At 38.5% G+C, this 21,977-nt stretch overlaps 1 protein-coding gene across 1 annotated transcript in view; it reads left to right on the forward strand.

The window, feature by feature from the left end:
• LOC149089703 (monocarboxylate transporter 9-like) overlaps window positions 1-20,076 on the forward strand; it is a 29,855-nt gene extending 9,779 nt beyond the window's left edge. The window contains exons 2-4 of the mRNA XM_089238788.1: window positions 8,173-8,316; window positions 9,875-11,158; window positions 19,544-20,076. Of these exons, the coding sequence (XP_089094914.1) occupies window positions 8,173-8,316; window positions 9,875-11,158; window positions 19,544-19,692 (1,577 nt within the window). The 3' untranslated portion in view covers window positions 19,693-20,076. The remainder of the gene's footprint in view (window positions 1-8,172; window positions 8,317-9,874; window positions 11,159-19,543) is intronic.
• The last annotated feature ends 1,901 nt before the right edge of the window (window positions 20,077-21,977 follow it).

Here is a 21,977-nt window from a genome sequence, read left to right on the forward strand (position 1 = left end):
TTGTGAGCTGTAGTTTAGCGAAAAAAACTCCATGAAAAGTACTGTTTATTTCCATTCTTTGTAACACTCCTGTTACAAATAAACATGACAAGATATCCTATATAGAATTTGGCATCGTGCTCGTCACTAAAGGCTACGCGTGTAATAATTTTGTAGCAAGTAAAAAACTTTGAAGCCCTCTCTTTAAAATGCTTCAAGCCGTGTTTGTCTGTTTATAGATTCCCCCCCCCCTTCAAAAGGGGGTCAGGACTTCTGGACCACACTGTATACTTAATCAGAACCCATTAGAATGAGTATATATAAGTAGAATACAAAAAAAAAAAATTCCCACGTTTTTCCTATTCGCATCGACGTCATCAATACTGTACACTCGGAATTGATTGTGTTTTTATTGATTTTTTTTACCTGCTTTTTTTGTCAAGGGGAGTAAGATCCTTGCAAAGCCTGACACATCAATTGGTAAATGATAATAATAAACTAAATCAGGGGTCCGGACATTATGGGCCGAATTCGAACTTCCCATTCAGCCCACGGGCCTCCACACCGTCATACTGCGTATTTATAATTTTAAGGTACAAACAAGATTCACAAGGACTTGGTGTTATGTGCAGTGGCGTCTTAACGGATTGACCAAACACGGCTAATAAATAATGATGAGGCCCGAAATAATTGACGAATTCCGAAGTCATTTCTCTTTCACTAATTATGAACTGAATATTTATTAATTATTTCCTTTATTACTTCCGAAATTATTTCCTTTATTACTTCCGAAATTATTTCCTTTATTACTTCCGAAATTATTTCCTTTATTACTTCCGAAATTATTTCCTTTATTACTCTTCCGAAATTATTTTCTTTATTTATTTCGAAATTATTCCTTTCATTAATTCTGGCACATTGTTTCTGTGTCACTAATTATTAAATTATCTCTTTTAATATTTCTCGAAATTATTTTTTTATTATTCTCAAACCATATATTTTTTTAATATTCTGAAATTATTTCTTTCAAAAAAATTCTGAAATTATCATTTTTATTAAGAGGTTTGGTAATTAAGAGGTAATTGGGTAATTACGTATGTTGACTTTCACTTCCAGAGATAATGAAATAAAAAAAACAGTGTATGGGTCCCACTCCCCCCAACTTGTTGAGACGACCCCGGTATAATATAGCAGATACACAGCGTTAATGGTAGTGGGGGAATGTGGTCTTCACAGAATTATTTATTTAAATTTAATCGTCTTTCAATGTTTTTAAGCCATTTGTTAAAAATGGTCGGCGGACCACGGCAAAAATCTCAGAGGGCCACATTTGGTCCACGGGCCATGCGTCGAAGGCCCCTGGATTGGATTGGATTTTGAATTTATTGGCGCAAGGACCAATTTGTTCAAACTGCGCCAAAAAATGACTATATAAAAATAAGAAAAATTGCCCTTATCATGTCAAGAAAGTAAAACTACGCATGATAAAAAGGAACTTGGATTGTAAACTATATTTTATTGTAAAAACCAATGGCTTTGATGAATTTAAAAATGTGAGATGCATCGCAATGGTAATTTCAAATGTCGCGAATTGAAAGATGATTATGACCAAAAGCGGTCGTAAAATGATGACGGTGATGGGAACAAGTAAAAGCATGAGCAATGGTCAATGGACTTTGACAATGAGGGCACTCCGATTGACTCTCTAGTAGTAAAAGATATGACTGTGTGAGGCGACTGTCCTATTCGCAACCTGGCGAGCAAGTCTTCCTCTTTTCGGTTGGTCCTACTGCTCGAACGCCAATGGCCAAGTGTGGGCTTGATGGCATGTAATTTATTATTTATTTGGTTATTTCAGTGACCCTGCCAGCGGCGATGCATCACTTCTCGGAGGATTCGGATGTGGTCATTGGCAGGTACCAAAAGACTATTGCCAATGTTAGTTGTTGTTGGAGCTGCGGTGTCTGCTTTCTCATTGCCCGGAATTCCAACATGACCTGGTACTCAGTAAAACTTTACTTTGGTACCGTGATGGATGAGGTAATGTAATTCATGAAAAAATGGCATGAATGGAAGACCCCTGGTATAAACGAGTAATCGTATCAGCGAGAATATCCATTTGGAATTTTCCATTTTTTACCCATAAATCAAGGGTGCTCAACTGCTCAGCCTTTAGGAGAGTGCGGGCCATTTTGATGGTTTGAAAACATGTCGCGAGCCACTTGAGTGATCTGAGGTCACGTCACTTGAGTTATCATTCTTTCTTTTTAAAGCCAAGCACAGCTCCGGTCTATCGCCATGGGCAATTTACTACCGAGTGAGTTGTGCCGGAAATGTGATTGTGTGTATCTAACAGTCAGAGTGCGTATCTAGTGTTGTGTCTGATTTTTCAGTGCTGCCATCTATATTTCAGGAGTGGAGTGTAATGATTGAATGTTTGTACCGTTTTAGGCATGTTTCTCTCTGTGGCGAGACTTTTTCATGGAAAGATCAGCTCACATTCGCGCCTCGAAGTTCGGAACTACAGAATACCAACTTCAGCCGGCACCACTGTGGCGCCAATGGGGTTTGAACCTGGATCCTCGTGATAAGAACCCGTCACTATGCCCATTTGACCACCACAGTGGCTCTTAAGTGATCTGTAAATAGGTCGCAGATCACTCAAGTAATACATGCTCAACCTGGCCAACAATTTGGCCTTCGGGCCAAATGTGGCCCTCGAAGTCATCTGATGCTGCCCGCGACCTCAAACCTAATTTTGTGAAAATGAATTTCAGAGGTACATTTCAGATCACTTAAGAGACCCGCAGGACATTTACAAATCACTTCATTAGCTCGCGTTGCATTTCACTCAAGTAGCTCGATTCCCAAATCACTTAAGTGAATTTATTAAGTGACCTCCAGAGCTATTCCAGATCACTGAAGTGCCCCGTCTGCGAAATGTTTTCAAACCAATTTCAATGGCCCACGCTCTTCTAAAGTTTGAACACCCTTGACTTAAGTGATCTGAGAATGTGCTCAGTACCACTTGAGCGATGTGAAACTGCACCGCGAACCACTGAAGTGATTTGTAAAAAGTCCCGACTGTGTGGAGCGGGTCACTCAATCGTTCTGTGAATATTCTCGGGTCCCTTAAGAGTGATCTGGACATGTGCTGCGGGCCACTAAAGTGATGCGAAACTGCACCGCGGGGTCACTCAAGTGATCTTCGAATACGCTGCCAGTCCCTCAAGTGATCTGCGAATACGCTGCCAGTCCCTCAAGTGATCTGCGAATACGCTGCCAGTCCCTCAAGTGATCTGCGAATACGCTGCCAGTCCCTCAAGTGATCTGCGAATACGCTGCCAGTCCCTCAAGTGATCTGGTAATGACGCCACTCATTTCATTTCCACAAAATTAAGTTTCAGGTCGCGGGCCGCATCAAACGACTCCAAGGGCCATAGGTTGGGCATGCATATCGTAAATAACGAGTGAAAGATCTCAATGTTAATAAATTCAGAAAACGTTAACTGGTCTGTTCCCGGTCTGTTGAAGAAACGCAGCATTCCACTCGAATTTATTATAAACTTCTTAATATGGAAGTAACGTGCTTGACCTTTTCCGACATCGTTTAACGACTCCGACACACACATCACCTTGAAATAGAAACATTTTTTTCCATTCGGATATATTTTACCGCCGTTTCCTCTCGCTTCCTTCATTTCTTCCGCCAAGGACTTCGCCTTTAATGTGAGAATTTTCTAGGAATTAAACGAGGAAAATTATTTATTCGGAAACTTGTTGGGAGAGAGAGAGAGATCACATTTCCTATATTTAAGAAAAAAAAGCTAAATTTTCTTTCTTTCCTCCAATGCAACACAGAAGAAAAAAGAGAAAATGTTGCAGTTGGTTGCGCTCGGTTGGTGCCATCGATTGGAAAACAATATGTTATGTGGTTTGTGATTTTTTTGAAGGTTAACCGTAATCTTTTAATTTTTTTTCTCAAAAGACTTTGATATACGTAACACGACGTAACATACACGTGTATCAAAAAATATAAATTTGTGTAACTTTGATTGACGGGTGGCTGTAATACAAAGAAACGCCAATCTTTTAAAGGATATGCACGTAATAAGAAGGACGAAGTGTTTGCTTCAATATTGAGAGGAGTTCTTACGTAAGAAAAAGCATACTTTTTGAACAGAAAAGGGTGTCGTGAAAAGCGCTCATCAAGGCGGCAAATATTTGTTATGGGACCTAGGACTCTGCATTCCAGACATCAATGTCTCTATGTTGGGATTTCGTGATTCCCCTCCCTCTTTCCCTGGGCTCCAAGTGAAGATCCGGGGGAGGGGATGGGTGCGATCGTCCCTCGTGAGAGCCAAATAATATGGGAGAAATTTTTCCGCCCGTAAAATACGGGATGATTCAATGCACCAACAAAATAAGTCGCTTCTCCGACACATCGCTCTGGATCCGCCTGCTTCCACTCCATTCGCAGGCTGAAGATATTTGTTCCCGCTGCATTCACAGCTGAAGATGCCAACGCCCCATCAGCGGAGGAAGATGCATGCCAAAGCTGCATTCACAGCTGAAGATATCTGCGTCGGCTTCATTCGGGGCTGAAGATGCTTGCCTCTGCTCTATTCACAGCTGAAGATGCTTGCCTCTGCTCTATTCACAGCTGAAGATGCTTGCCTCTGCTCTATTCACAGCTGAAGATGCTTGCCTCTGCTCTATTCACAGCTGAAGATGCTTGCCTCTGCTCTATTCACAGCTGAAGATGCTTGCCTCTGCTCTATTCACAGCTGAAGATGCTTGCCTCTGCTCTATTCACAGCTGAAGATTTGTGCACCTCCGTTCAGGCACGGATCCAGAGTTGGGGGTGGGGAATATAGGAACGATCGCCCGTCCCAAGAGCCGAATAATATGGGAAAATTTGTCTACCCCGAAAAATACGGAACGACCAATGAACTTACACAACTCACTCCTCCCGACGCATCACCCTGGATCCGCTCCTGCTGGACTAGAACATTTAGTGGACCTTCCAAATTGATTTTCCAGTAAATTTATAATGCTGCTGTGTGGACATATTGTTGGATTCACAAAGCAAGCAGACTTTCAACGTGATACTCACATAACGCGAAAATTCAGGCATTTGCCATTATTACTTCACAACGGGGAATACGGATGGCACCACCACCACTATAATACGAAACACGCACAGCTCTGACAGCATAAATGTTCTGCATACACTCAAAACACATGCGGCAATTCGTGGTGCATGGATGGCCAAGTAGTAGAAGTTATATAAAACAGTCAAATCAAATTTTGTGAGTAGGAAAAAAACCCGGAAAGGACCCGAGGTGAGCAAATAAAAGTGTCTGCATGTACACATACAGGGTGGCCCAGAAGTCTTGACCTCTGTCGAAAAAAATATTTAAAAAAAACTGTCATAGATACAGACGATACGCAATATTGCGGAAGCATTGGGGGTCCTAGCACCTGCTTGACGACCTTTTTTTCCTTCACAAGGAAAGAAATGGGGAACAGTCATTGGTAGAAAGCTCTTGAAGCGGGTTTTAAACCCACTTTTTCTATTTCCCATTTAAACGGGGCTGCACAGGGCGATTCAGAAAAGATGGGGGATAAAACTTTAAGAGGTGACAGTACACACCAATACAAACAATTGTCATCAAAGAATGCGTGGTCTAACATGAAACGGCCGCTCCGCAAACGTTAAAACGGCATTGATATTGAAATTTATCGGGAGAAAAAAAAACACAACATGCGTGCAAATGTAACCTAAGGAAATACGCTAAGAATTTTCATACTAAATTTCATGTCTGCTTTTTTAGTATTACTAAAGTGCGCCATTATCCCGTATGTTATAACTGTTAGAGCGGTTGCACGCTGGAATAACTTCACAGATTCTGGCATCCGCGCCGTTTATTTACTGTGACGCAGATTTGCATACGGTTTCTTCTTCTTCTTCCCCAGGTTACATTTGCATACATGGTGCTCTTTTTCTCCCGATAAATTTCAACAGGAATGCCGTCTTAACGTTTGCGAAGCGGCCGTTTCATGTTAGACCACACATTCTTTGATCACAATTGTTTGTATTGGTGTGTACTATCACCTCTTAAAGTTTTTCCACATCTTTTCTGAATCACCCTGTTGAGACAAACTGCTTGAATAATTTAAAGCGAAGGTTTCAAAGTTTTTTTAAAACTTACAGCAAAATGTCTACATGCGCACATACCTTCAGTGAGACGCTTACACCTCTTGGTATGTTATTTGTAACATGGGTGTTAGGCCGGGATTACGCTATAAAAGTTTTCTAAAAGTTCTTTTATAAAATTTGGAAAATTCAACCAGTAATATTAGCGGTTCAATTTGCTCGAATGTAATCTCTGAGGTTTATTGGCTGGAATTTTTTCAAGTTTTATAGAATGGATGTTTTAGAAAACTTTTATAGTGTAACCCCGGTCAACTAATAATCTTACTGGTTTAATTTTTCAAATTTTATAAAATAACTTTTGGAAAACTTTTATAGTGTAATCCCGGCCTTACAAAGAAAGGAAATAAAATGAATGGGCAGTAATTTTTTTTTCAACTTTTATTGACTTTATTTCTAAGAGTGTCTGTTGCCATTAAACGTTTCAATTGATTTTATATATGTGGATTTTTTTCCCCCATATCTGTACTTGGATTAAATTTTGGGTGGTCCAGAGGTCTGAACCTGTTTTGAAAAAAAATATTAAAGAGATAGGGACAAACACTGCTTGAAGCAAGGGTGCCCAATCTTCTGGAGAGTGTGGGCCGCTTCATTGGTTTGAAAACGTGTCGCGGGAAATGTAAGTGGTCTGGAAATGTGCCACAGACCATTTAATTGAAGTGAGAATGTGCTGGGGGCCACCTAAGCGATCTGGAATAGTGCCCCAAGTTAGTTGTTGAGTAATCAGTAAATGTGCTGGGGCCACTTAAGGGATCTGGAATAGTGCCCCAAGTTAGTTGTTGAGTGATCAGTAAATGTGCCGGGGCCACTTAAGTGATCTGGAAACGTATCACTGGTTAATTCAGTGATCTGGAAATGTGCCACTGGTTACTTAAGTGATCTCGGAATGTGCCAGTGCCACTTAAGTGATCTGAAAATGTGCCACTGGAGGGCCGATGTGTGCCTTCCCGGTTCCCAGAGACAGACTTTTCTCCTTGGGGCTTCTCTCTCCCTCTCTCGGAAAGGTTATTATTATGCAAAAGAAAAAAAAAGTAAACTTTTGTGGAGCCCCCATTCAGATCGGGGCCCAGGGGCAGTGCACCGGTTGCCCCAGCCTAGTTACGGCCCGCCCTGGATACTGGTTACTTATGTAATCTGGAAATGTGTCGGGGCCACTTAAGTAATTTGGACCACTTAATTGAAGTGAGAACGTGCTGTGGGCTACTAAAGTGGTCCGGAATAATGCCCCAGGTTATCTCGGCAACGGGATAAGTCCAGTGGCAAAGTTCTGGCGTTCATTCATTCATTGTGCGATTCATGAAAGAAACAAATATAAATTAAAGAAACATAGAAATAAATCATTTTTTCTTCTTTTTAATGAGAGCTAGAAATTTCGAATTTTTTTTTTTTTTTAAACTTCAAGTTATTGATCTACTTGTTTTTTCTTCAAAAAATGCTTGATCAAAGCTGCGGAATTTCTTCAATGTAATTTATATGGACCCATAATTAATTTTAAAACATCCTAAACTATATGAATTGATGCAATTGGATATTATAAGACAATACGGAGACGTTAATTCTAATTTTCCCGCTTGAGAAGATATAAATAAAAAGCTGAAATTATAATGTTATTGCACATGGATATCCACCTCAAAAGTGGGTCTGGTTCATTATTTTGTATTTAATTTTCTAGGTTTCGTATCTCTAAGCGAAAACTCAATATTTCAAAAACTAAAGATCCAATTCAATTTTTAAAATTATTGATGAGGCGGGAAAACCCCACTAAATTTCCGCATTTCTACGCTGAAATCGGCAATTTTAACATTGATCTCTACAGGGATCATCCAGTGTATGTCCCTCGGGAGGGATGCTGATGATGATTATGACGTCTATTCGAAAAGCCTCATAAAGTCAAGAAGCAAATTCCATTTAGAAATCAATCATGTATCTTATTGAATAAAATCGTATTTTTTTATATTGTGTTTATTCATCTTTAGGGCCTGTTGCCGGTGCATTGAGTTACCGGTGGAGTATACGGACGATAACTTTCTTCGGAGTAATTGCAGTGGCTCTCGGTAATGCCCTTTGCTGGTTTGCTTCGGACATCACTGCCGTAACGGTATTCTTCGGATTGTTACAAGGTGAAGAAATTAATTATTTTCTTAATGCATTAAAAAATTTATTACTATTAAGAATAAATAGTTTAGAAGAAGTAGTGCATATATATATATATATGATTTTTTTGTTTCTGCATATAGATGTGTACAGGGTGATTACAAAGCCCCTTGGCAGCAAATTACTGGCAAGCCACTGATCCCAGACGCATACTTCCAGTTAGAGAAAACATCCAAATAACGTGCAGATACGTCATTCATATTACAAAGGGTTGCATAGTTATTAAAATAAAATTAACAATTAACTTTTTATTTGGTCTTCCTCTCCAGAGGTGGATTAAAGTCGGTTGAGGGCCCTACAGGGCCAGGCTGAAAAAAAAAAAATCGCGGCCTCTTCTAAAAAAATTTATGTAATTATTCCCCCGACTTATATACAACTTCCCGAGTAGCGAACAGAAATATTTTGGCAGTCTTAATTATACAGCAGAAAGGGGGAGCCAAAATATGTGCTCTCCCCAGCTGACCAAACATCTAGTTGCGGCCCTGGGAATATTGGGAGCGCTCAAAAATATATGGGGAGTGGGGTTCAAACCAACATCTTCTATAGCAGAAAGCCTCCGCGCGAATGTTTGACGTCACTGAAGTCGCCCATTTCACCTGTAGCCATTGGATATAGCAGGTCGACGTATACGAAATCTTTACCTTTTTTTTGCAGTATGTCCAATGACTATAAGTGAAATAGACGACTTCAGTGACGTCACGAGCTTCGCGTGGAGGCTTTCTGCTATAGAAGGTGTGCTTAAACCCAATGTTTCCATTAGTATTACAGATATTAATTTGGGGGGGGGGGGCAACAACTTTCCCTACTTGGGTTTTTTTCGGACAGGACGACCAAATAAAAAGTTAAATTTTTTTTATTTTAATAACACAATACCATGTAATATGAATGACGTATCTGAGTTGTACACGCCGTTTGGATACTTTTCCTCATTGGAAGTTTGTCTCTAGGATCCACGGTTAGTGAGTTATTCCAGGATAAAAGGGCTTAAGTGATCATTCTGTATATATTTTTCAGTTTAAAGACGAAGTTTTCCCGCCTCGCAGGGAATATGCAAATATGGTGGAACCTCTCGATAACGGATCATAGGACTAAAATTTTTCCTTGGTACCAGGGAGTATCAGCAAATAAGTAGAGTCGGGGCCGTAACCAGAAATTCACTTCGGTTGGGGGGAGAGAGTGATAGATCAATAGACAGGAGCGTGTTAATCCTTATATATCAGCCATTTTCTGACATTTCGGGTGTGGTGTGGGGGGCTTTCGCTACGGCCTCGAGTAGAATACATACATCGACAGCAGCTACGTTGAAGCTCTATTTCATGGGTTTTAGAAAGTGTCCGTTATGGAGGTCCCCCCCTGATGAGCGTCTGAAGTCTGGCCATTGTTCGAAGTGGCCAGACGTCGGGCATTGGTCATGACGATGTATTGTGTGTATGCGACCTGAACATATGTATTCATAACTATATCTACCTAAATAGTTTTTTTTCCGAATTATTATCATCCTGAAAGTTTTATTTTTGTCCCTAGGTTTAGGGCTCGGAATGGTCATGACCTTAGTTCCAGTGATAATCAACCAGTACTTCGTGAAGTACAAAACAACGGGCGCTGGAATAGCATGCGCCGGTGGAACGGCAGGCTCTTTCGCTCTGCCGCCGGTGGTGGAGCTGGCCATAGAAGAATACGGTCTCCAGGGTGCTTTCTTGATGATGGCCGGTATAACGCTGCAGGGAGTGCTCGGAGCAGCACTTATGAGACCAGCACCGTGGCTGAAGAAAAACAAACCGACGGTGGCAGGAAAAACGGAGACGACCATCGTAGCTTCTTCGGACAAACAACCGACCACGACAAACGGGGTGAATGGAAAATACCTGAAAGACATCAACCAAAACCCGTGCAACGGGCACGAAAAGACATCGCCAAAAACCGAGAACGGTTGCAGCCGGAACTTGGCGCAGAAATTCGTCAAAACGGTTCGTTTTTCCAGTGAACTCCAAGTAAATGAAGATCCCGGGGAAAACGAAGATCCAAACGAGATGGCAAATCTATTAAACACCCCCCATAACATCCAAATTATTGCGAACGGATCTCGGACGACGGAATCGGAGCTGCAAGACAGCGACACCGAGCAAATCAACCCACATACAAGTGTCCAAATCGGTAACGGTGTTCTAAAGTTCATCGACGACGACGAAGATGACACAAACCATAAACACACGGAAAACCACAACGAATCGGTCCACGAGAAGAGCCAATATCAGCTCGTCCAGACCAATGAAAATGAGATCTACGAGGCCCATAGAAAGGAATCGGGGAAGAAATCGGAAAAGACCGCCAGTCCTTTGAGGAATGTTTGGACAATAGTCAAGAACGCCATGTTCCTAGTGACAGCCGTAAACTATTCGATATTTTTCTTGTCGTACATGACTTACCTGATGGTCATCGTGGACTACTCGTTCGACCTGGGCATTGACAAGACGAGTTCGGTGTTCCTAGTGTCGGCGTTTTCGATCGCGGACTTGTGCGGGAGGCTCGGTTCCGGCTGGATTACGGACAGCGGTCTCGTCAAGCGCAAGAATATGATGGTGTGCAACATGGTGATACTGGCCTTCTTTCTGGGCGGCACGGCTTTCGCCAAGACATACGTGGCCGTGCTCGCGATGTCCGTGGCGACGGGAGTCGTAGTCGGCATGAACTTGATACTGTTCTACGCGCTCCTGGAACAATATTTGGGGCTCCAACATTTGGCCATGGCTGTCGGTTTAATGAACTTCATGATCGGATGCATATCCTTGGTCACACCTTCTCTAACAGGTATGTAAAAAGACCCAGTGAAAGTTCCACTTTAAATTGCCATAAAAGAAAAACTACTGGACAAAATGTTATGAAACTTGGTAATAGTTTACAAGTCATGGGATTCAATATTCCCCAAAAAAAAGTTAAAAAACTCAACACCAGTGGCGAATGGCGCTGTATGCAATATTGTTAAACGAATCGTTTCTAAAACGTGTTACAAAGCACGTTCAATGTGACGTCCACCATTTTCTGAAAGCAAGTTAAATCGCATTACTGCGTTCTCAACAGTAGCTCTTAGCATATCAGGGGGAATGTTAAGGACGTGTCGGTGTATCGCATTTTTGAGTTCCGCCAAATTGTTTCCCCACAAACAGTACCGTTTTAGAAACGATTAAAAACATTTTAAACCAATGTCTTCATGTCTTATTTCGTTCAACAATATTGCATACAGCGCCATTCTCCGCTGGTGGAGAGTTTTGAACTTTTTTGCGTAAAATTGAATCCCATGCCCTCCTGTAAACTATTACCAAGTTTGATAACATTTTGTCCAGTAGTTTTCCTTTTATGGCCATTTCAAAGTATAACTTTAATTGCAAAGACCTTGTATATAAATATATATATATATTTTTGTGGACACGAATATGTTAGGTAAATCAGTGATTATGCATGATTCTCAAATGAAGTTGGTAAGTATGATTGATGAATATGGAAGAAATCATGCAGAAATATATTTAAATTCAGCCAGTTTTCTTCCGTAAAAGTGATGGGTGCACCACACATATTTTGCCATAAAACATTAAATTAAATTAAAATAAGTGTTATAAGGACGTAAAAACGTTCCAATTATCATCAATCTTGTGTAATATATAAGCTTTCTTTAAATTTATCAACATTTTTAAAAATAATCAATATTATCGATCGAATCTATCATCCTGGACTGAAGTTTGAGCAAAATATCTAGTAAATTTAAGTGATTCATTGACGATTTATCATATTTACCAAAACGAGCTGGGTATTACACATAATCCACGGTAGATGTGATAAATTCGAAAAATTCATCAAACTTACCGAAATGGTAGGTGATTTTGCATAATCACCAGATTTATCGAATTTACCGTAACAAATACATCATCTATACAATATGTGACTCGATCGCGCACATTTCCGAAAATTTGGAGTAACGTAAATATTTTAAACGTCTATCCATATTCTAAGACAGTGATGGGCAAACTTTATTAGGAGCGGGCCAAAAAACAAAAATTTTGCGGGCTGGACATTCGGGCATCGATTGATAATTGGGAATTTTATGCTTAGAAAAAAAATGGTGGAATGTGTTGAATTCTTTGAAGACTGCCACACGGTCTCATTGCGAATGAAACACAATGGTGACATGGCCTTTACATCTGTGAAAAAAAGTATATTTCAGTAACATTTTATGCATTATTTATTTAGAATATGTGTTCCATCTTTTTTGCACATGTTTCTGAAACAATTTCTATTCAAATTCTCACCACAATATTTTCCATATGAAAAAAAAGAACACCCCCCCCCCTGATTAAACGAATTTTTTTAAAACACTGAAATTGGAAATTTCTATACTATTTTTTTGAAATCTGCGGTGAGCCGGATAGAACCTCTAAGCGGGTCTTAGTTTGTTGCCCATCACTATCCTAAGTAGAAGAGCACAAACTTTTTTTTAATGTTTAAGTTTAGATCTTTTTCCACAGTGGCATTGGAGCCGGGGGTGCTCGAACACCCACGGTAATTTCTGACACATGTCTGGGCACCCCCAGAATTTATTCAGAAATCGAAATTTCCTATATGAAGTTTAAGAAAACAAAAAAAAAAGTGTTTAAAACACTTCCAACCGACGCTCCTATTTGTCCAAACAAATCCAAGGATACTCTACTGGTGGTAATACGATTTTAGGTTTGGGTACCAGACCAGCTGTTACTGCACAGTATATCGTCATCTGATGGCTAATGTTGTTCATGAGCATTAGCTGAGTTAGATCACTGTCCATTTTGAAACCCCGTTACGAAAGGAAATTATCAGTGCTTCTGTAGCGTATTGGTTTGCGAACTCGCCTGAATCGCGAGGGAACGATGACTTGATTCCCCCCCCCCCACTTCCCCAGAGGCCTGTCAAACTTTTCCGTCAAAAAATCCTTTTACGATGTCTAGCTACCTAAAAATCTTGGATAAATCCAACGATGCCTTAAGCAAAAAGGTTTCGAGGTTACGTTACTAGCCTGTGCGCGGCTGTATTACACTCCCGTGTTCACGTTTCTATTTCCAGGGCCTCGTAGGTGTGTGCGTATGTGACACCAGCAGCACCGTCCCTTTAAAATGCTAGACTAGTCATTAAATACATACATCCACGACGACACTCAAAAATTGGCTTCTCTTTCCAGCCCGTAATCGTGTAGTTTCAATACGGCGAAATTTACATACGCACTCTTCCTAGAATAACAAAATTAAATACTTTAATTACTATATTCTCGTTGAAATGTCGCTTGCGAAATAGCGCACGCTCGAGTTTTGTCCTCCCGCAGCACCTGGAAGCAAGGATAGCCATGTGCGCACTTACGAAACACGTGTAAGGGTCAAATTTATTAAACGTTGGGTGAACCGTGTTCCATGTATGCATTAACGACAGATCTGTAACGCATTCCGAGGTCATTATTAATAAATGTTTATTTTAATTCGATCATACGCTACAGGAAACGCCCAAGTAATATTTTTTGATGCCCATTCATGTCCGTATTGTACAATGTTAAAAATAAGCAAGGAAATTAGGGATAATTATTTTTTTTAACCAGTGGCGGATCATGATTTTGGGAGGCCCCAGGCGCAACCTGATCTGGAGGCCCCCCCTATCAGGGGCGGATTAAAGGTAGGGGCTGTCACTCCCCCCCCCCCCCCGAGAGCAGAAAAATTAAATGGAAAAAAAAATATTTTCTACGTTTTTGACTGAATAACAAACCAAGAAAATAAATTTGCTTAAAAAAGGGGGAAAATTCAGAATTTTTTCCAAAAAAAATCAGAACCGTCCTGAAAAATTGAACACATTGTCACAACCACCGCCCCCACCCACAAATTTGCGTTTATCCACCACTGCACCCTTTTGGCCCTAATAAGAACGAGATGGTTCACTAAAATGAACAGTATTATGAAAATCATAACTTTTTTTTTATTTTTGCATCACCAAAACCATAAACACAAAAATAAGATAAGGAAATATAATGATATTCTCTGGTACTAGATCAAAAATAATCACACTCCCATTAAAAAAAAAAAAAAAATCACAGTAAAATTCTGCATCATATTTTTAGTAATCTAAGATGTCCGTCCTGGTGCCTTCAGCCAGCCACACGGCAAAAATGGAGATCCGTCATAGTTTTAGTAATTTAATATTACTGATTAATAAAGATTTGATAATATCTCAAATATAATATATTTGATTTGATATAAAGATACTGATAATATTTAATAGAAAAACATTTCTTCAATAGAGGGAAGAAATTATATCAGAGTAAATATAAGAATTATATTTTTAATGGAAGAAATTAGGTCAGAATGAATAAAATTTAATGAAAGAAATTATTTCATAATGAATTAAAATTATTGTCAATGAAAGAAATTATTTAAAAAAAATTTTTTAGAAATTATTATTTTTTTATTTGTTTATTCTATTTTATTTTTACTATTATTATATTAATTATTATTATTTTCTCTTTCAGCCACCTCGTTGGGCACTCTGCCTGTTGTGGCCTTTGCCTTTGTATTATTTGTATTCAGAGTGAATAAAAATCTTCTATATTATGCCCCCCCCCCCGTTTCGTTTGATAACGAAAAATGCCACAGTATAACATTGTGGCCCGCGTACTTTATAAAATGTTTCAATATGGCCTGCTATGCCTCAAAGGTTGAAGACCACTGCAGTAGCCTCTCGCTAATCCGGTACGTATTAGACCAAGGTGTGCCAGATTTTACCGAAATTGCTGGATTAACTTTGAAGAAACCCATTGAAATAATATATGAAATTTCGTGCAAAGACATAGTCAGGACTTGATCAGCAATTAAGAAATATTAGAACGTGTTAAGGGGTTAGGGCATCAGGAGAAAAGTGACACCACACCACCTAAATATCCTGGACTACTGGACGTGCTGGATTAGAGCACGATCGAATTCTCGAGAGACTACTGTAGTTGAAATGCTCAAATAAAAATTTATCAGATAATTTATATATTTTTAGTTTTGCTTACCGTTATTTTTGAAGACTCTGCAATCTATATCCTAAAGGAAATCTTGAGGATCGGCATGAAATTTTTTTTCATTACAATAACACACATTACAATTACATTAACAATAAACACTTTTCGGTCTGACACAAAGATGTTGTCTACCCAAGCCTCCTTGATCAATCCAAAAATGTAGCTCTTTTTTTTTAGAAAGAAGGAAAAGAAACCCCCTTGATTTTTTTCAGCCGGGGAGGGAGTGTTAAAAGAGAAACAGAAAAATCACGTGATTCAGAATGCATGTCATTCAGCATTCATTTCAAACCCCACTTTTTTTTTGTCATATGGTCGTATGGTTCCAGTCATAGATTGCAAATGTATGTGTTGTTTGAACCAGCTTATAGTATTTCATTCAAACAAGTGGGAGACAAAATCACAATAAGAGCTCTACTACATTCATTTTAATTAGTACGAGTGTCTCTTCCTGTCGATGTCGCCGCTTGCCGATAGCCATCTTGTCATCCATTATACTGTATACAAAAGCTTACACCAAAGCTGTCGTATTATTGGCGCCTATAAAAGCATTTAATATTGTGGAATGAGACATCTGTTTATGCCTTCACTCCAATTTTCATTTCGGACAGACATTAGGACCTGCTGTTCTCACCCCTCCTCCTGCTTGTGCCCTTAGGGAAATACTGTTTGAAAATGACCCTCCCTGAATGATCGCTTTACAATGTCTCTTCTTTCTTTGTCGGGGAAGAACTGGCCCTTGAGAGCTGCGTCTTGTAAATTGTTCTTTTCTTTCAGTTCCCGTTTTTCTTCCATAACTCTTATAGGTACAGTATACATTAAAAAAAAAAAAAATTGCGGTTAAAAAAAAAAAAAGGTAGAGCAGATACTGTACTTAGTTCAAGAGATTTGTTGATGCGCATGTAAATTCATATGTAGGATGAAGCACACAACTATTTGGAGGCCCCCCGCTCTGCCGAGGCTCCAGGCGCGCGCCTCATGCGCCTGTGCGGTAATCCGCCACTGTTTTTAACATCGTGAAGGTGCTAATTAACAATCGAAAGCATAATTGACATTTTGATTTTTACACTTGGTGAAAGATTCCATTTCAGCGAGTACGAATATACAGGGTGCATACAGGGCCGCGACTAGGGAAGGGCGGGGTTTGGTGTACCGGGCGCTGGATAGGAAGCCACACTTTGTTTACTGTTTTTCCGTTGAAAATTACGAGGCAGAGAGTGGTAAAATGGACACCCACCCCCGGGCGATAGTAAATTTTCGTTTCACGTAGCGGCCTTGGGTATGTAAGTAGAGTCCTTGTAAAAAAAATAAAATTAAAAAAATGATTGAATACATAATAGTTCAAAAAACTATCATTTTACATACCTATTTCTTATCTCTATTTTTCTTTTATATTCACAATAATACCACTTTTTGAGATTTACTGCTAGTTCAACTACACATCGTCCAAATGTGTTGCCGAAAGCCCGTGCGTGAATGACAGTGGTTTAGGGACAATCCCGAACGCAAAAATTCGAAACGTTTTCTGAAAAATAGCAGTTTATTTTAAAAATTAGCTAAAAATTCTCTGATGCCATCTTAATTTTCAACGTGGAACATGTCGGCGAATATCGTATTAAGATACATAGATTTTTTTCTGTGTGTTGAGCTCACAAGAGACAGGAAGCTAGCGGACAGGGGGACCGTATAAAATACTAAATTTTATATCTTATCTCAGAGAAAGTCCCTGGTAAAATAAACGGCATTCTAAAAAATGGGCACGATATATTATAATATTTTCCCGAGTGTCTCCACTCAAAGAAAGGTGCATAAGGACTTTACCATGCACCCTGTATGCAGTCGGTAAATACATCGTCGTCCTTATGCCAGCACGAATGTGTAAATTTTCTTTTATCAGCTGGTTGGATACCTCAATTTGCTATTAAGTTTTGCCTGAAACACTAATGTGTATCTCTATTGAAGCATTTGTGCATTTCACATAAAGCACATTTTAGGAAAATAACTTCCATAGAGTGATATGTGGGTAAACATTCACAAACGTCGTTTTCCACGATCTTTTTTTTTTTTGAAAGGGCATTGCACATTCGTGCTTCTGGCATGGGGACGACGACGACGACATTTAGTAGTAGTCAGCTACTTCACACATTATCCGGACTTCGGATATGTGAACCGTAATATATGCAGCCAAATACAGAAAATCTTGGTCTGTCCGCGCGTAGACCATAAAATTCAAATGCAACGAGATGAATATGAGGTAGAATCCCCCTGAAATACAGTAAAACCTCGTTAAGTCGTCACTTTTCTTCAGACCCTTCCAGCTCTCATAGACCACAATGTTATTAAACCCTCGTTTACTCGTCGCTAATTTCGGTTAAGTCGTCACTATGAAAAAGTTTGAGAAAGAGGAACAGACTGTTTTTATGGCTCCCATGAAAAAAAGAGCTTGTTAACAGCATTGCCATATGCTTAAAAGTCACCATAAAATCCTACATACACAAACGGAACAGTTTAAGTAATGAAAGTTACGCTGGGGAAGTTCATTTGCCGAATAAGGTTTTTGGAATGTTGGGGACTGTTCAAGACACCCAAGCTCTGTCGCGAGGGGGGGGGGCAGGGCATCTCCGGCAGAACCAAAATTTATTGATATGTCAAAGATTACATATAGTGCAAGGAAATCAAAATTTATGTAAATCAAAGTATCAAATTAATCAAGTTAAAGTCAAAGTGCGGGCACAGATAATAAATAATCATAGAAAGCATGGACTCTACTAATTTAGGACTTGAAATTTAAACAAAATATCTTTGTTGAAAAAAATTTGACATTCTTTCCCAAGTTGAGGTCTTCTGTTTACTTTTCCCTGCCCAGGGCCCCTCCATCAAGTCAAAAGTGTTCGAGATTACTTTGAAGTAGCATCATGAACTATTGATGAAGAATTGAAACACTAAAATTAAATTTGATGTATGTGTAAAATTAATGTGCAATAGAGAGTTCTGTTATGAAGAAAAGCTACTTATTCAAACAGTTGCTCTGTTAGTCTATAAATTAAAAATTACTAGTATAAATCAAAGTGTACAGTACATTTCACCACAATAATTTAAGTAATGAGAGATAAAAAATTAATATTTTTTCTTTCGCGATCTATAAATTTTATTAATATTGTTAATGATTCATACTTTAATAAATGTCGTAATACTTTAAATTTATTCGATTTTCATAACATCGCACATTAAAACTGACGGAACTCCGCTTAAGCCGTCATAATTTTTCGATAACTTGGTGACGACTTATCGAGGTTTTACTATATATATATATCAAGGCGTCATATTTGATTCTCGGTAGCTTCTAGACACCGTCGTGAGGGGACAAAAGATCGGAACTCCTCCTCGAGGACCCAAGTTCGAGCTCCACTGGCGGTCGGCTGAAGTTAGTTTTTCCACTTTGAGGAACGAATGCGAGCCGCTCTCTCCACAGCGTACAAAAAAAACGTTAGTACATTGTCACGATGAAAGGACAGGGACTAACATGACTCGGATCGCGAGGACCCACGTTCGAACCACACAGGTGACACAATGGTGGTCCACTGAAGTTGGGATTTTTGTGGTTCCAAACTTCGTGAAGTGAATACGAGTCAATCTCTCCGTTGAAGTCTCGCCAAAGAGAGCAACAGACCTACAACGGTAGAAATGTTCAATCATTCCCACTTCATTCACAATGTGAAATACAGATGGCAGCACAAAAGTTTACACACAACACTAAATACACTTTCGGCACAACTCACTTGCAAATCGTTCACGACGATAGAACAGAGTTGTGCTCTGTTTTAAAAAGACCCCCCCCCCCCACCCGAAGTCTAGATGAAGCTTTGTAGTCCAAACTTTGGACCATAACAAATAAACTGTACTACATAGTTAATTCCTAGCGAAACACGTGTTATGTACTACTGAGCCACACACATCACCTTGTCCATATTCCTCTGCGGAACTTCTAACGAATTGATACATGTTGGAATATATGTGCCTGTGCCGTGAACCTACCTTTGAAGTTCGTCTCTGTGTTATGTACTGCTATTAAATTGAATTTCAATTTTTCGTAAGAACTAATATATCGATTTCTTCTTGTTTCAATGTAGGTTTCTTCAGAGATACATTGGGTTCCTACGATCACTTATTCCACTTCCTAGGAGCTTGCTTATTTCTGTGTGCACTTCTATGGGCGATAGAGCCTTTTTATCTTGCCCGAAAGGTAAGGCTCACCAATGAGAAATTGGAATCAAAATGAGAGGGAATTGGAAAACTTGAAACCCCCAAAATCTTGATTTGCGTCGGAAACAAAGTTCCGTGATTGCAATCTCTGAAAAAAAAATTTGACTAAGCTCAGTAAGACACTCCATGAATATTGGACAATTCTAGTAAAGAACTAGAAACGAATTTGCCATAATGGAAAATACATGATTTTCTATGTGAAAAAGTGCTAGAAATTCTATCATTTCATCAAAGTTAGCATGTTTGTGAAGTTGAAAAATGTTATTTCATTTTCATCAATCTTATTTCAATTTCATGTTAACTATAAATTATATGCTGTGAATATGCTTGTATCCTGTTGTGAAAATGGAAATATTTTCTGATCCTGTTTTCAAAAGCTGAGACCTTGTTCTCTCAAATTAAAAAAAAAAATAAATTAAAAATGAAAAACAAAATTTGGAGTTGCAATTTCTTTTTCTTTCAATGAAGAAACTGTTTTGTCTTTGTACACACAAATACCCAATTTCAATAGCAGTTCATGAGAATTCATCAACTTCAACACAGATATCCAGGATATGAACTAAAAATAACTTTGGCATAATTAATCGTTTATCTACTATTTTAATGACAGGTGCTCATAAGCGAGTCTCGGAACTCTGCAGAAATAAGAATTGTTCACATCAAACTTATACCACTTCACAGCGTTTAGTTCATACATAACTTATAGCAGTGTTTTTCAACATTTCAGAAAACAAGGACCAGTAAAATGTCTGAAACAATTTGATGGACCACTTGTGTCCTATATTACAGGCCATTTTTTTACATGTCCCTTTTTTCAGTGATACCTATTTGAATTTGAAAACAAACTTGTCATGTATATATATATATATATATATATATATATATATATACAGCATTTTTATATAATTTGTATCATAATTATGACAAAAATTAGATTTATCTTGCATATATTTGACAGGTTTAATGTTTTATCCTCAATTCTTTTTGGAATTTTAATTACAATTGGTGATTTCGCCTATTTCTGACAAAGTTTTAGATGGTAATTGGCGATGTCTGGTACATTTTATGAATTATTTAAAAAGATCCCAATTTACTGAGTTTTATTTTTCTTGAAATGTCACCAGATCATTTTCGTTAAATACATTTTTGTTTCTGCAACTTGTAGCAGCCCTTTATTTCCACACCCTTCAGCAATTTTAGCAAAAACTAAAAAATTGAAATTTTTGGCGAAATTTAACAATACTCCGTATTTAGGATCACAATTTCCTGCATTCTCCTCAATGATGTATGGTAAACCTACGGTAGATACAATTTTATTTGAACCTATAAGGATATTACTGATATCAATTACAACAGATAAAATTACTTATCACGTCTGCCTGTAGACCACTTATGCCAATATTTCTCAAAAAAGTGTCGGGGAGAGCTGGAGATATTGAAGTGGTCTTTTATATGGGAAACCTTACACCACCTTTTTCTCACCTTTTTTCCAGGGACTTTATTTCAGCATCAAGTACTAATCATCGTCAACCTTAGTAAGAAGCATTCCAAGGGTGAGGGAAAAGTAATGATTTTTTTTATAACAGCTGGAAGGATTTTAAGGAGTTAAGGGCTCTTACAAAGGAAAATGAAAACTAATGACTTTTTAAGCACCATACGAACCCTGTTATTTTTGGATAATGCAGCTCCCTTTTTGACTATGAATTAATGACAAGTATAATGATAGTTTGTCTAATAAATTTTGACTCAGTTTTTCAACCTCAAATGACAAATGTTTTGGTTGACATGAATGTACACAGTAACATAACACATAAATTTCCACACCAATTATCAGAATTACTGTCACTCAAGCCAGATTAATTTACGTTAGCCCCAACACTGTTTTTACAGGTGTACCTCCATTCCTCTTTCAGAAAGCTTTTGAGCCATGGCAAAAAAACTCAATAATTCAGACATTCCACAAGTTCTATCTTTTCTATGAGACAAATGAGCTGACCACAATGATTTCCTATAGTAACCTATAGGAATCATGTTTCGGCTAACAAGTATGATTCTGAGAAAAATTATCTTTGTTAGCTCAGGTATCAATATTATGCATTAAACTAAAATTTGTGTCAAGTTTGTCTTACCAAGGTTCAACTACATATGCAAGCCAATGAAATTTTTTTAATGAAAAATAATGTAACTTGTGGATGAAATATTTGAAACATGCATTAAATTCATATGAAATATGCCCATATATAAGGAACTAATAAAAGAATTCACAGAAAAAAATGAATCAATTAAATAAAATCAACAAAG

The sequence above is a fragment of the Pholcus phalangioides genome, unplaced genomic scaffold (assembly GCF_987345545.1).
Source record: "Pholcus phalangioides strain wild (caught in Gottingen) unplaced genomic scaffold, Ppha-v1.0 ptg000001l_1, whole genome shotgun sequence".
NCBI lineage: Eukaryota > Metazoa > Arthropoda > Arachnida > Araneae > Pholcidae > Pholcus > Pholcus phalangioides.